Source organism: Leuresthes tenuis, unplaced genomic scaffold (genome assembly GCF_036924035.1).
Source record: "Leuresthes tenuis unplaced genomic scaffold, fLeuTen1.0.hap1 SCAF_16, whole genome shotgun sequence".
In the NCBI taxonomy this organism is placed as follows: Eukaryota; Metazoa; Chordata; class Actinopteri; order Atheriniformes; family Atherinopsidae; genus Leuresthes; species Leuresthes tenuis.
This window is the reverse complement of record NW_027325370.1, coordinates 16,589,381-16,604,860: the sequence shown is the minus strand read 5'-3', so window position 1 is coordinate 16,604,860 and position 15,480 is coordinate 16,589,381. Positions and strand designations below refer to the sequence as shown.

Sequence of the window (15,480 nt, the reverse complement as noted above, 5' to 3'; positions counted from 1 at the left end):
CATTCACTTCCAGGTTTCCTGTGAGCACAGACCACACAGCAGTATATGAATTGCAGTTTGTGTTGGTTAGTTTGTGGTAATTTCATAACACTTAACAAAACACTATTTTGTTAAGAAATATAAATCATATGGACAAAGTCTTAAAACAGTGAAGGGCATAAAACTGCGTCTCAACCTGCGGGCAGCATGATGATGCAGAATCTATTTTAATGTTGCAAATTCTCTTACAAATTAGCAAAAGCCCTTATGTGCACTTCACCATGTGTGGCGATGGTTTTTTTTTATTTAATCCCATTCATCAGCAGCATGGTAAAAATCAATATTTTCCAAATCAAATAGCTTAAATAACATTACCACAGCAAATCTGTTACTGTTAGATCTGTGGTCTTTTAAAGTGGTCTTGAATAAAAATTCTCCAGGCTTTCAGAAGGTCTTTCAAAGTTTTTCTTTGGACATTGGCTACCTTTTCAGTGCAGTCCTTGAAGCTGACAATTAAGCCACTTAACTCAAGGGTTGAAATAGTGTCAACACATAAGTGATAACCTAACAAAGAACCTCCAGAGTTTTGAATTGTATCTATAGGCACTTTGTTACCTTTTCCTTTAGTCGTATCTGAGAAGCTTGACAGATATGAAATGGTATTTTTGCACCAATAACGTGATTCTCAGAGAGCAGTTAATTGTACACCTTGGCATATCTCAGCATGATGCGCAGTGTGTCCTTAAAGAGACTGAGTTAACTGGACAAGTGGAGGACAAAATAATAAGTGGCAGGCCTAAACAAACTAAAGCAAATTAACAGTATGCATAAGAGATGTCCTCAAGAAAGAGGAAAAAATCCAGCAAAGACCTGATTAGATGCATCTGGACCTTCAGCTGATCCATCTACTGTTGGCCCAAGCCTCATCAGAAATGGTCTCCATGGAAGGAGAAGCCATTCTTAAGGAAGGGAAACGGGGAGAAAAAACTGGTCTGAAAATCTGTGGCAACAGGTCTTGTCTTTCAGGGGTGATAGATATCCTTCACAACATGTACTGTGATGTCCAGCTGTCAATCAATCTCAGTTCATTAAATAAAGTCAGAACTGATTATTAGTCCACAGGTGTAACTGAAACACCTGACATTACTTTCACCTTCAGATGAGCTGTTATTTCCAAGAGGTTCACATGAGTTTGCAACTACAACATATTCTCAATGAGTACATTAAGTATCAAGGACTTCCTCAAAAAACATTCAAGCACTGCTGTATTTATGTGCGCACACACTAACACGCCAGCCTTGTGACAAACCCTCGTGTCATTACCAGCTAATATGAGACCTGTCCCCTCTTACCACCTTAACTATGCACGTGTGTGACAGCAGAGCAAGGTTGATCAAGTCGGTGAAGTGGGAGTATCACAAGGCCAACAGCTGCTGGTGTGAGCAGCGACAGGTGCTCCAAGGTAAACCTTTACACGTCTGCTATTATGTCCTTGCTGTTTGCTTCACATTCACTGTATCTGCCCTACTTAAAAAGCAGTACGTCTGTCCAACTGTGGCTCACAAAGTCGTCAATTCCCATGGCAGACGGTAGTTATCAAAGGACGTTGGGCACAGACGTTTAAATCATTTAGTTGTTTTATTTTGAAGTATGCAGACAAATGGATTGTAAAACTAGTAACTAAAAGGACAGAACAGACACATTGACTGAAGGACTGATGGCATAGCTGGCAACAGAGGGAAAGAATATTTATTTATAGTAACATTACAAGTTTCCATGATGGTTTCCACTACACAGGCCAGAGACATAGCTACCTATCAACCACATATCATCACACAAGTACCAAGGCTCCCCTGTCGGCAGGAGTTTATAAAACCCTGCATGGACAAATTCTCCTGAAATATAGGGCATTCATTTATTTTCCTTAATGGATAGAATCACCATGATGCTCTGGGGGTATCCATACTGTACATATGCAGTGCAAGACTCATTAGAACCTAGTTATACTCAACATAGTATACAAACTTCAGCTATAGAGCACTTAAGCAACGTATCCATGTAGTTAAACCTTCTGAATTCCTGTTTTTTATCATTTTTAACCTCAATGCAAGGCTTTTTTCTTTTCTTTTTTTCACCAAGCTTTTTCAGAACCTGCTGGGGCAAATCTGAAAACACTTTCTTTGCCTGTTAGTGTGTTTGAAGGAAAGCAGAGGCTTGTAGAAACTTACAAAACAGATGGTGGCAGTAGCGTGTCATCTGCTTGATTTCTTGAACCAAACAGAAACAAAATAACTTCAATTGGCCCAAAACAATAAAAAGCAATCAGAAGTCCAATAAACTGGCAAAATATATCCATGTTTATATGTAAGCAAATGGATTTTTGAGGTAAATATGAAGTCTCAGAATCAGAAAAAAAGATATTGACTCTTTGTTTTTCACGTTTTCATGTTCTTACTCATTTTTCATGGTGCTTTTTTTCCCCCCACAGAGATGTTATGTCTTAGGAGAGTTAAGATTGACATGTGAAAGCGTCCTTGGGCAAGACACTGAAGCCCACGTTGCCTACTGATGTGTCCATCGGTGTAGGAATGTGTGTGATAGAGGGGAAAAAAGCACTGTGTAGCCTGTAAAACTATACAGACTAAGACATGCTGTAAGAGTGTGTGTGAGTGAATGTGGCATGTAGTGTAAAAGTGCTTTGAGTGGTAAGTACAGTCCATTTGCCATTTAACCATAAAAATGAACAACCTTCTTGTTCCTGTTGCTAATATTCCTCTTCCTTGGAAATTAAATGACGATTTCTGTATCTTAAATGCTAATGGAATATTTCATACCACATAAACCTTTCTGCCATCATAATGAAGAGGGAAAAAAAACAAATAAGGGAGTTTCTTCTAGCAAAGTAGTAACCGCTGTCTGTCCTTTGAACCAGTTCCAGACCCTCTGTTGGCAGCATCTATTACCTCCCTGAACACTGAAGAAATGCAGAATCTTCTGTGGTGGAGGAGCAATCTCTAGAATTTCTGCGGGTGGAATCCATCCTCTCTCTTGAGATTGAAGCTGTTAAGAAGACACTGCTGTGTTCGGGCATGAAATGTCTCAGCAAATAGTGAGGAGCATGATTAAAAGTCCCTTTTGGAAGATCATTTTGCAAAGTTCCACCTCCTGTTGTCATAGTGGCACCAGACACTGCCGTCGAGCCCTTTCTGCATCTGGCAAATGGTTCACATGTGCTCATATGTGAGCAGGATGAAAGACCAAAGTAACTAATACACACATTTCAGAATGCTTATTGAGATGGTGATCATGTAAGGCAGGCTATTAAAAGATTGAAGATGAGGTAGCCTGAAGCTAGTGCCCGCTTCAGATTGTGTTCATTTTACATTCTTTAACAAAAGAAGAATTGATGGACTGATTAATAAAAGTTTTGTTTTGTGGCTAAAACCATCAAGTCTTCCAGACCTTTAGTTATGGTCCACTTTGATTTATTGTCTTTTATTTAAAAGAGAGAAAAAAAATCGTGTTCTGGAGCCTCTTTTCTTACAAGATGAGTGCATCTCAGAGCTCAGGTGGGGCTCATGTGTAAGTAGAGACATCTCATGCTTCATTGGACACACTGACCTGGGGAAGGACCTAAATTGGGCATCGTATTTGGTAAGCTAGGACCCACATGGTGAACCTGGGTAGGCTCTCTATGTGGGTGCTAGCTGGGTCACTGATAACGACTGTTTGCCTGGAAAACACAAATGAGGCCATTCTGGGTTTACCAGATCATAACAATGCATCAACCCACATGGGCAGGTAAAACTGGCTTAATGTGGAACCCATGACCAATTCCAACATGGTCCATTGTTCAGTCTTTTTACTACAATAAGGGCTGAACATCCAAATGCTTGCCTTGTAAACCCAATAGAGTGGGAAGCTACATAGATGAAGGTCAAGATTCAGGTCCTTAGAGTTATATTTCACTAAAATGCAGTTGAGCAAATTCAAATTGTTGTCTATCAAATTTGATGTTTGTAATAGATGTGATTAGTCAAGTTCTTATTATTTGTACTATTAACACATCTCCACTGGCACTAACAATGGTTGTGTGACTCAGCAACTTCACCTGGTTCATATTTACAAAAACACTTCACCATCTAGATCCTGTCTTTTACAGTGTAGATTTATTTGTCAAAACTCCTTAAAAATCCTCTCATCCTTTCTCTGTAACAGCTTTGGCCCATTCAGGATTTTGTCCTAGAGCCAGGGTACGCTCCAGACCGGATGCCAGACCACCACAGGGCTAACACAGAGTGACAAGCAAGCGCGCATACTCGCACTCAAGTGAAAATATCTACTTACAATCACCAGCTAACCTGATATGCATGTCTGTGGACTGTGGGAGAAAAGTCAGAGCTCCAGAAAGCCACACAGAAACGTACAAATCCAACACAAAAGTCAAAATTCAACTATCTTGCTGTGAGACGTCAGTGCTGACCACTGTATCATCACTGGACATGCCTTAAAACATTCAAACCGAATCGCTCAAGTTCAAATTATAGATGATAACAAATCTGACTATCATATACAGTACTGTTATTTAGCTGGAATTTCACACGTTTACATTGTTTATTAGATATTATTAATCTGTAGTATCCTGTTTACACACTAGGTAAAGCAATATTCTAAAAAAGTAGCCTTACACACTACAGATCAGTAACATTTCCTCCTCACTTAACCCAGTTTTGTTGAGAAGTTAGGGTCAGAGCACGGGGCCAGCCGTGAAATGGCTCCCCTACAGCAGAGGGGTTAAGGGCCCTACAGTGGCAGCTTGAACCTTTGACCTCCTGATGAGGGACCCAGAGCCTTAACTGCTGCTAAAGCCTTATTGAAGAGTTGCTATGCTAAGCTTTTAAAGAATGATTTTCACTCTTTTTGTTATAGCTGACAAAATGTCACGAATAACCAGAATGTTATAGAGATGTTCAACTGGCAGAACCTGCTTTCCAGTATGGGAATGAAAGTGGTCTCAGTAGTTTTTTTTACGCTACATTTTCTAATTCGAATGATTTTTTGATTCACGTTCCCTCTTTATGTGCAGTTTTATCTGTTTTTATAACATGACATAAAGTAAAATGCTGTGCATAGTGTGTTTGCTTGCATCTGTGTGAAGGCAATACTGAGATGTGGAAAGTGGCAGGTTTAACGCAGCAATTGTAATGTGAAGCCAAAGGAACCCACAATTTTCATACTGCAAACATTTTTCAAAAAGCACAAAAGACAGAATGTGTAGGAAAACACATGGACAGGCATTCCAAGTGGTTCCTGCTTTTGATTATAGGCGATATGAGTTGAAAATTAAATGTGAGGGACTGTAAACCAAATTTCTATAAGCTCCAGGAGCATTCCACCTCTGAAAAGAGGGATGAAAAGGTCCATAACTACGATATAGCTCATGTTACTATAAACCTATAGTATGAAAGCCCCCCAACTTAAAGCATGCTAAACAGATCATCCTAACAGACCACCGTGCAGTTGATGCTGCACCTGAGAGATGTTTTTTTCTCCCCAAAGTTCTTGGAAAATTGTTCGTCATAGTTGTCAACTCTAATATGTTGTACATTTTTACAAGCCTCTCTGTTGTGATTGCAGCAGTTGGAGGCAAGTCTATAGACTTGAAGTATACTCATAAAAACAAAGTTTCTTCTCTTGGGACTGTTTGTAGCTTCAGTAAAATGTTGCAAGTGGGTAAGAATTTTGCAAGCGGTCGCCTGCTTTGGAATATCCTAAAAGTACATGAAATGGACTTTTTTTGTGTTTTCTCTCACTCTTTAATCCATGCTACCACCTAGTGGTTAAGTTGTGTATTGTTAGTATGTGAGCATAAAGCAACTAATTCTCTGCTTGCTTGTTAAATGATCATGTTGGGTATTGAGCAGCAGAATAGAACCACTTGTGTTTAGTTTGTTTGTTTGGATTGGCAAAAAACAGCTGCTGCATTGGCCCCCCAATGCAAAGAAGTGGATAAGGTGTCCAATATCAGCTTCTTGGACATTCACATAAGTGAGGACGTCAAATAGATTCTAAACTCCACTGCTCTGGTCACAAAGGCTCATCAGAGACTATATGTCCTAAGAAGAAGACTAACTTCTCTGCAAAGCTTCTAGAGTCTTTCTATCACTGCTCAGTAGGGAGCATTGTAACATATCGCTTATGGACCTGGTATGGAAACGGTTCAGCAGCCCTCCAAAGAGCTATAACCAAAGCTCAAAAGATCACTGGGTCCCATTTGCCCTCCCCTCCTCTACAGATCTTGCTGCCTCAGCAGAGCATACAACATTGCAGAGGGCGACACTCGTCTCTTTCAACACCTGTTTTCACTACTGCCATCTGGAAGGTGCTACAGAGCCCTAAAGTGCCTCACTTCCAGATTCAGAAACTGCTTCAGCCCAACAGCCATCTGTGATTAGAGCTCTTATCCCAGAAACCTCACCACAAGAAGTTTAACTCAAGTGATATAATCGTGTGAGCACTTTAATCTATTTTTTTTTGTACTGTATCATACCGATTTTCCTAGATATCTAATTAGAGTAATTAGTTTTCATTCAATATACAAATGAGTAGAGTTAATTATGTACAGTTCTTAAAGAGAGATGGCAAAATCCATGTAGTGACAGATGCAGTGACAATATAGGTGTTTTGATTCTCATACCGATTCTGACCCTTTATACTATGAACATGGGACCTTTGGGGGCTGTCCTGTGGGGCTTTATGGTGGTGGGATGAGGCCAAAGAGGATTGCGTTTGCTCAAGTGCATGCTGTGTTTTTGCCATTGTGCTAGGCTCCGGGAGATCATCAGCCAACCATGCTAGCTTCACATTGTATTGACTTGAGTCCACCGCAACACATTTCCTGAGTTTGATGTACATCGGATACATATTCATCAACAAAGGCAATGGACAGGCATACAGATATTCCTTAATTTGATGAAAGGAAGGTGACCAAAGTTGAAGCCTTCAAAAGTAACAAACACGCATGAAATGAAATGAAAAAAGTCCTCCCTTAGAAAAATCCCACTATTTCACTGCACACACCTGCAGCACTTGCACATGCAGCAGTGGAGTCTTACTACCTTCGGTCTGGTGTGGATGAGGAAATATTGTCTTCGGAGCTTTGATTTATTTGGCTGAAGATGAGCTGCCAGAAAACTCCGGCTGCATTTATCCTGTTCCTTCATTCAGCAGTAAACTTGTCAGTGTTAAATGCCATCTTCTTTCACAGCCATTTTGATAGATGAGGTGGGGTCTGGATTATAATCGTTTTGACTGAGGCTTTCTTTCTCTTTTTCTTTTTTTGTTCTGTTGTTTCATCAGTCAAAATTAACTTTTCGTCAAAGCACTGCTATTTTTCTTTTGCAAGTGTTTATGAAGTAATACTAGGCCTCTCTATTTTCAGTGTCAACGACACTTAAAGTTGTGGGGACTTTTTGAGAATTCTCTCTAAAACTGTGCTCAGGTCCATCTTGTTTGGTTTAATTATTGTTGATCTGCATCTACAACTGGACTGGAGTCCACCTTTGGCAAAGGTGACTTATAGGACATGGTTTTAAAGGCAAAATCTACGTATGTAACGTATAGATCAGGGCAAAGGTACTGTATAAAACCATTTCTAAAACTTCTTGAGGGCTTAGTGGCCTTCAATTTATCTGAGAAGAAAGAAGTTTTACACTGCCATGGTAGCCCAAACCATCCCTCTTGCACAACTTTAGAAGTCCTCCTGAGAGAGATGCCTTCACAGGGCTGGAGAGAGGAGGGGAAATCATAGAATCCATGTACGGTTTGCTAGACTCAACGATGTGAATTCTACCCAATAATCTTCTATAACGCACTAACAAAAGAGTAGGAATTCTTTTGTAAATCAATTTTTATTTGTATTAATTTTCTAGATTTCTTTTCCAAAATGGTTTGCACTTTTTCATGATGAGTTACCATGAGAAATTTATTTTCAATATTAAAAAGTACCATCGGCCCAATCCAGGGTCCTCCACTTGGGGCTACCTTTGATTTAGCAGAAGTGAAGTGTTCTTTTTCTTTAGGGGATCGAAGTTTAGTGATCATGTGGCACTTCGACCAGGTTGTTGGGGGCCAGCAACTGACCTCAGAGTACAGTAGTTGATGACTACTGTCTTGGGATAAGCGGTAAACTAAGGGGAGTAATTTGGATTGAGCCATTGAAGCCACCATATGTCGGAGAAGTGCACTTTATGGTGGATTATTATTTACCCAAAGTATCACCCACATTATTATCCACACTTATGCCTTCCATATAACTTATCTTCCCTCGACAAAGTTCAGTCCAGTTACCAACACGATGCATCACTGGTACAGTGACGAGATCTTGTTATGTGATATGTTTTCATGATGCAAGAAGAGGAGGAAATTCTCGCCCTGACATGCAAATGAGTGTAACACACAAGAAGTGTTTCAGTTTCCGACACAGACCACGGAGTTATTACCAACACTGCTGTGACATAACCATTAAACACTGCAGCATGCTCGTGGTGTGGTCTGGTGTCATGTTGCAAGCAGCAGTGTAAAGATCACCACGCTGCCCTGCGGAACATGAAGGCCACTGGAGACCTCGAAAGCAGAACCAACTGCCATGATGCAAATCCAAAAGTACTCTTTGATTATCATTTGACATCGTCCTCTGAACATAAACTATGTAAGCTACCTGAGGAGAATTCTATAATTCTTGTTGCACAGGTTATTATAAAGCTATCACTTGTGTCCTTGTTTGAACGGAGTACGAAGAATCCTGAGTAAACCCCACAAATAATTTCTGAGGAATCCCCTCATTGTGATGAAGCTGTTGGAAAGTTTTATTTGTTTCGTGAATGAAACAGAGCTGTGCTGCCGCAGCCTGTTGCTGTCAGCCAGCCAGAGATGGAAGGAGACAGGAGGGAGGGGGGGTATCCTTATCTGCCAATGCCATGTAATTCAAGACGGTGCCCCGTTATATATGCGCACTAGCTCACACGCTGCAGATACACACATAATGACCTTAATCCTACAATATATGTACCAAAATGAAAGGCAGATCAAACACATATCCTTAATTTAGATATTTTAAAAATACACACAGCTTAGCAAGCATACATTTATTTTTGGGAGCTTGTTTACCTCAGCTTTGCACAGACTGAAGACAAAGGTAAGGACGAAGCACCAAATCTCAGCTCCTTATACAGAAACTAATCTGCATTGTGTGTATTAGAGGATTATTTTTGGTAGTTTGTTGCCGGTAATGTGCTTTTAATACATAAGTTAATGGTTTTTTTGTTGACCAATGCTGTGAACTTTACAGAATCCTGTCATGGCTGCTCCTAGTTATGTTCTTTTTTTGTTTGTTTGTTTTTTTGGTCCATACTGGGAGCCACGAACTAAAAGTCATTCCATGGATAATATTCAACTGTACAGTGCTCATATTTTGAGTTTGTCACACGAAGAACGGAGCCAAAAAAATACGTTTACTATGGTTTTCAAGGTGGAAACGTGTTGACGCTTGTGTGAGTTTCTCCTGTTGGAGTCGCAGCAGTTTTATTTCTTTATTGAAACACTCGGAACATAATTAACTTCTCAAATACGAGCAGCTGCTCGCTCGTTTCTCAGTGAGGCGGGGCCACGCGCGGACACGATTTTACTACACGATTGATCCAATCAGAAAGCGCCTAGTCGAGTAACCGTGGTTACCGGCGCAGCTGTATTATGGGATGTACACATGGCAGCTTCCACCGGAGGAATACACGTCAGCTGGGGATGTTTAGGCTTTTATAGGTCAACAATGTGGGATTTGCACATGAATCTGGAGAGTTTGGGAGATTATCAGGACTCCGCGTGGACCCTCTGTGCACTCCTCATGCTTTACTTTCGCTTTTTAACCGTTCGCAGTCTGTGATTACTCTCTTTCTGTCGCCTGTTTGGATCAATCAACGTTGAATTTGCACTTCTGCTACGTACATAAAGTTTATTGTTACTTACTAAACCTCGGATGTACTTTCAGATCAAACACCGGTGATGTAAACCGTACTGACAAACACGGCTGTAGCCAATCGTTTAATTTCCCCTTATGTAGTGGGAACTTTGTCAAAGAAATGATAAGATACTGTAATTAAAGGGAGCATTGATATGGGTTTTAAAAATATTAGAGCTGCCTGTGGGAAACTGAGGTGAAAGATGTTCAAACCTAATCTGTAAATACTTAAATTAAGACTACAGCCATTTACTAAAATGACTATGTATCATTTTATTCTCCAACTCTTTAGTTTTCCACATTTCTTCAGTTGACCTTTGCTTATTTTATTAAAGAACATTTTGTATATAGTTTAACATGTGTTAAACTGTTAGCACTTGAGCTAACCATCTTAATATAAATGGAGCAGTTGCCTTATAAGCCAGTGGGAGCTGTTTAGCTTAAACTAACTCATATTTGAACAAAAAGTGAAGTAACTTATTTTTTTCATGTGCAGCAAAAGTGTTTAGATGTAAATTTATTTGTTTTTAAGAAATAAGAGTAAGTGAAGCCTTTTGAATTGTAGTTTTGCCAACAGTAGCTTTGATGTTTTAATTTTTTTTAAATTAAAATAATTAAAATTAATGATGTATGAGCAGATTTACTTTTGTTTAAATATCTTTTAGTAAAAGGCTTTTACTCCTTTTGTTGTCCCTTAACAGACTCTGTATAACCTCGCTCTGTCGATCAAACTTTCTCCTTTCATCCAACCAGACCTGGCCCATGTTATTGTCTTATCTTCTCCCCAGATTAATCCACCACTGCCATCATGCCCGGCGAGGATAAACCGCCACAACCAACACGCCACAGGAAAAAGAACAAGAAGTCTCGCTCCAAGGGGAAGAGTCCTGGTCTTACCGACCTTGGAGGCACCTTAGACGCTCAAGATGACCTCTTGCTACCGCCAGTCCTCCAGCCTTCTCCTAAAAAGATGGCGGAGGAGAAGCCTAAAGTGTCTGTTGCCAAAGTGGAGGAGGAGTCATCCATAGCTATCTGTTTTCAGGTGCTTTTCCCGTACCTGCTGGCTGGGATGGGCATGGTGATGGCCGGCATGGTGCTGGACAATGTGCAGGTGAGTTGATCAATTGACTTTTTTTCTGTCCGCTCCATTTCAACTTTAACAATCTTGTCTCCTCACAGGTGAAATTGTGCACAACTACAAGTGGATGTATTTAATCTAGACATTGCAGCTCGCTGCCTGTCCTGAACAGGATTTCAGATATCAGTGTTTACCAGCATGCCCGCCACAACATACAGTAGGAATATTTGCAGTGAAATGAAAAGTGTTTGTGTGTTTCACTGGTTTGTATTTACCTAATCATTACAGACCACATTGTGTATATGGGCTTGTTGACTCTTTATCCAATTCCAGACGTCCGTTTCATTTGCTCCGCAGCCAGCTGTGCTGCTTCATAGTGCGCTGTTTTCTCTGTCTTCCACCTCTGTCCTCCTCTGATAAATCCATACATGAGTCCATCCTCATACGGCTAACTCTCTTCTCTGCATCTGTTGCTCATCAGTATTTCTCCCACTCTCCAATCCAGCGTATCTGTTACCCTCCTGCGCTGATGGAGGACAATTAGTCTTGAGTTTGGCTGGAGGCTGTCTCCCAAAGCGCAGGGGACAGGAAAGGACATTCACCATCTAATTGGAAGTGAGACAGAGACAAGAGCACTACACTGTAGCCTTTTGTGGTTGCTGATTTTGTCTGTCTTGTCGTCATACTTTTACCTTTCATCCCTCTCGCTACATCCCATGTCCTAACTGGCTTGACGACACTAGCATCGTTCAGTTCATTGCTAACACAGTTGTCTTTGACTTGGGCTGCATTACATATCAATTATACAAATGTTTCTCTGATGCCACCTTAGAAATATCTGTTGGATTGCAAATGGAGGGCTAAAAAGTAGGCTGTTCACCTTGAAAATGCACGCATAATGTCCTCTATAAAATGGAGCTGTGGTGGTAAAATGAGACGTAAAGATGTCCGTAGTTGGAAAGCCTCCCAGAAGTCAGTTGCAATTAATGTTTTGCATGTATTAGACGAACAGCAGACAAGGAGTGTCAGAGGGCCTAGGATAATGTTCATTATAGCTAATCTATTGTATATTAATGGAAGGAAAGATGGGGATGTTATTTGTGCAGCCCAGCTGGGCATCAGTGGTGATGACATGTTGCTCCTCTTGTACACAGTCAGTGGATGTTTCTCTTGGAGATTGAGAGGCTTAGATGAACAAACCTGCCTGCTTGAACACTTGAATGTGTTATCCATTTTTTTGCATCTTTCTCTTACTGGCAAATTGATTGTACCCATGTTGCTTTTATCTGGATCCAGCGAACATGTGCTAATAAGTTGTGTTAACTCAAAAAGGACATTACAATATAAAGAGTTAACTGTTGTTTCCTTAAAAATGTGATTACTGTGGGCCACAAACTGCTTTGAGCAAAAGGTTGCTGTGCTTCAGCAGTTTTTGTTGGTCATGGTTTTGTTACGATGATTTGATGATTTATCAGAATTCAAGTCGATTTCTGTTCAGTTTATTGTTATTGTGCCATCTTAATCTGTAATCTCAGGGCATTTTCCTTTATAATCGTGTTCATATTATGCCAGTTGATGGAAAAACAGTAACTAACAAAGGAAACCAATAGATCCCCCATCCTGGGCATGCATGAGGCGGTGAGCCTTATCAAAATTATAGATTCTATTCAGGGTTTGACACGGAACCAGAGAAGCTAAAACTGGATAAATACGATCTTTCTCATGGCACCTTCTTTAACACCTGTGATGCCCCAGTGGATGGACAAGTTTTTCTGTGTCACTTTGACACAGGATGTCCCTAATTTTCAAAATATAACATACACTATATTGCCAACAATATAGAGGCAATACCTATTGGGAAGTTGGGAAGTTTATATCCCTTCACACGCATATAAACTTAAGTGACATCCTGTTCTTAATCCATAGGGTTTGATATGATGTTGGCCCGCCTTTTGCAGCTATAACAGCTTCAACTCTTCTGGGCAAGCTTTCCACAAGGTTTAGGAATGTGTTTATGGGAATTTTTGACCATTTTTCCAGAAGCACATCTGTGAGGTCAGACACTGATGTTGGATGAGAAGGCCTGGCTCACAGTCTCTGCTTTAATTCAACCCAAAGGTGTTCTATCGGGTTGAGGTCAGGACTCTGTGCAGGCCAGTCAAGTTCTTCCACACCAAACTCATGGCTCATCCATGTCTTTATGGACCTTGCTTTGTGCACTGGTGCGCAGTCATGTTGGAACAGGAAGGGGCCATCCCCAAACTGTTCCCACAAAGTTGGGAGCATGAAATTGTCCAAACTCTCTTGGTATGCTGAAGCATTCAGAGTTCCTTTCACTGGAACTAAGGGGCCAAGCCCAGCTCTTGAAAAACAACCCCACACCATAATCCCCCCTCCACCAAACTTTACACTTGGCACAATGCAGTCAGATAAGTACGGTTCTCCTGGCAACCACCAAACCCAGACTCGTCCATCAGATTGACAGATGGAGAAGCGTGATTCATCACTAAAGAGAACGTGTCTCCACTGCTCCAGAGTCCAGTGGCGGCGTGCTTTACACCACTGCATCCGACGCTTTGCATTGCACTCTGTGATGTATGGCTTGGATGAAGCTGCTCCGCCATGGAAAGCCATTCCATGAAGTTATATAAACACTGTTCTTGAGCTAATTTGAAGGCCACATGAAGTTTGGAGGTTTGTAGCGATTGACTCTGCAGAAAGTTGGCGACCTCTCCGCACTGTGCGCCTCAGCATCCGCTGACTCCGCTCTGTCATTTAACGCGGCCTCACACTTTGTGGCTGAGTTGCTGTCGTTCCCAATCACTTCCACTTTGTTATAATACCACTGATAGTTGACTGGAATATTTAGTAGCCAGAAAATTTCACTACTGGACTTATCGCACAGGTGGCATCCTATCAAGGTACCACGGTGGAATTCACTGAGCTCCTGAGAGCGACTTGTTCTTTCAGATGATTGTAGAAGCAGTCTGCATGCCATCATTTGGATGGGTGAGTGAATACTTTTGGTAATATAGTGTATATGAGAGAAGATTGTCCAAGAATTATGTTTAATGTGTGAGTTAAAGAACAGATCTGGCAGCTGGTTCCTCAGTACAGTACTAGAAGCCAAGGTAATGCCATCTGGGGTAATGATGAGGCTAGACGGTGTCTTCCTGAGGCGGTCCGGTCCAATAACGTCAATTGTGTCTAAATTTAGAAACAGAAAACTTTAAGTCATCTGTGCCAAATGAACTTATTGGTTTCATCTGGATCCATGGATAAGTATAGCAGAATATCTGCTAGTACATAGAACAATTATCTTTTGCAGGTGAATTTTCTTAAGAAAACTCCAAACTAGTCCCTATGATGTCAGATAAATTAGCAAACACATTCTTTTTCACTCACCCTCTCATTTTCTTTCTTAAGCAATCCAGAGTATGTAAATCTTTAGCTGCTGGCTGGAGTATGTTCAAGGTGAACATGTGAGATCTCCGCTGTTTGGGTTCATTAAACCTGCGTTGTAGAACCAGCCCCTGATCCTGAGAGCTGTAACATTACCGGGGACTGCCAGTGCGTCACATAGATTAGACAAAGCAAACGGACTTGGTTTAAAAAGCCCGTATGTACCATCTTTATACTCACCTTCTGTGACTTTGGTTTATAAGGTTTGATGTGATAATCTAATTTCAGCCGTCTAAAACATCAAATACAGAGGATAATTTGTTCTTCCGGTGCATGAAATAGACTGCTGTGACTTGTTTTCACTCTTTTCACTTGATTGTTTATTTGTTAGTCTCCATCCTGTCAGATCAATATTTAATACTCCAGTGGAGTTGTCCTGGTTATTCTGGGCAAAAATACATTATGGTAAAACATCCGTATAGATCCTGTAGAATAAAACCCATCTGTGGTCCATCTAACCCTTTGTAAATGATTTAGCAAACAAACTTTGACAGTCTTTTGCCAAAAGTACATTTTTAAAGATTATTATGAGATTAAGAGTGCTTCGAAGTTGCATTAAATTAATTTAGGCTTTATTTATATAGCGCCAAATCACAGCAAATGTAACCTCAGGGCACTTAGAAGACAGTACTCGTTTTATTGAGCTTCTTGAAACAAGGGCTGTACAGTGGCTGTTTGTTTGGTCTTGTGGCGTCACAGAAAATTAGATGCATTACAAGATCACTTTGTTAATAAAGCAGGTGATGTGGAAGTAGGTATCGAAGCAAAAGATGGAGGGATCGAATGAGTCACGAGCAAGATCAGAAGAAGATAGATGAGAGGAAGAAGGGCAACAAGAGCATCTGACGTAGAAATGGGGGTGTCACATGGGGAGAGAGGAAGGATGAGAGGCAGACACGCAGCAAAAAAATAGCGAGGAGGAGAGCACGAGGCAGCAAACCGGTCA

General features: G+C 40.8%; 1 protein-coding gene across 1 annotated transcript in view; it reads left to right on the top strand.

Moving 5' to 3' along the window:
• Positions 1 to 9,083: 9,083 nt before the first annotated feature.
• LOC140272126 (solute carrier family 41 member 3) overlaps positions 9,084 to 15,480 on the top strand; it is a 36,658-nt gene continuing 30,261 nt past the window's right edge. Inside the window, exons 1-2 of the mRNA XM_072367474.1 lie at positions 9,084 to 9,175; positions 10,783 to 11,105. Coding sequence (XP_072223575.1) covers positions 10,803 to 11,105 — 303 coding nt within the window. The 5' untranslated portion in view covers positions 9,084 to 9,175; positions 10,783 to 10,802. The remainder of the gene's footprint in view (positions 9,176 to 10,782; positions 11,106 to 15,480) is intronic.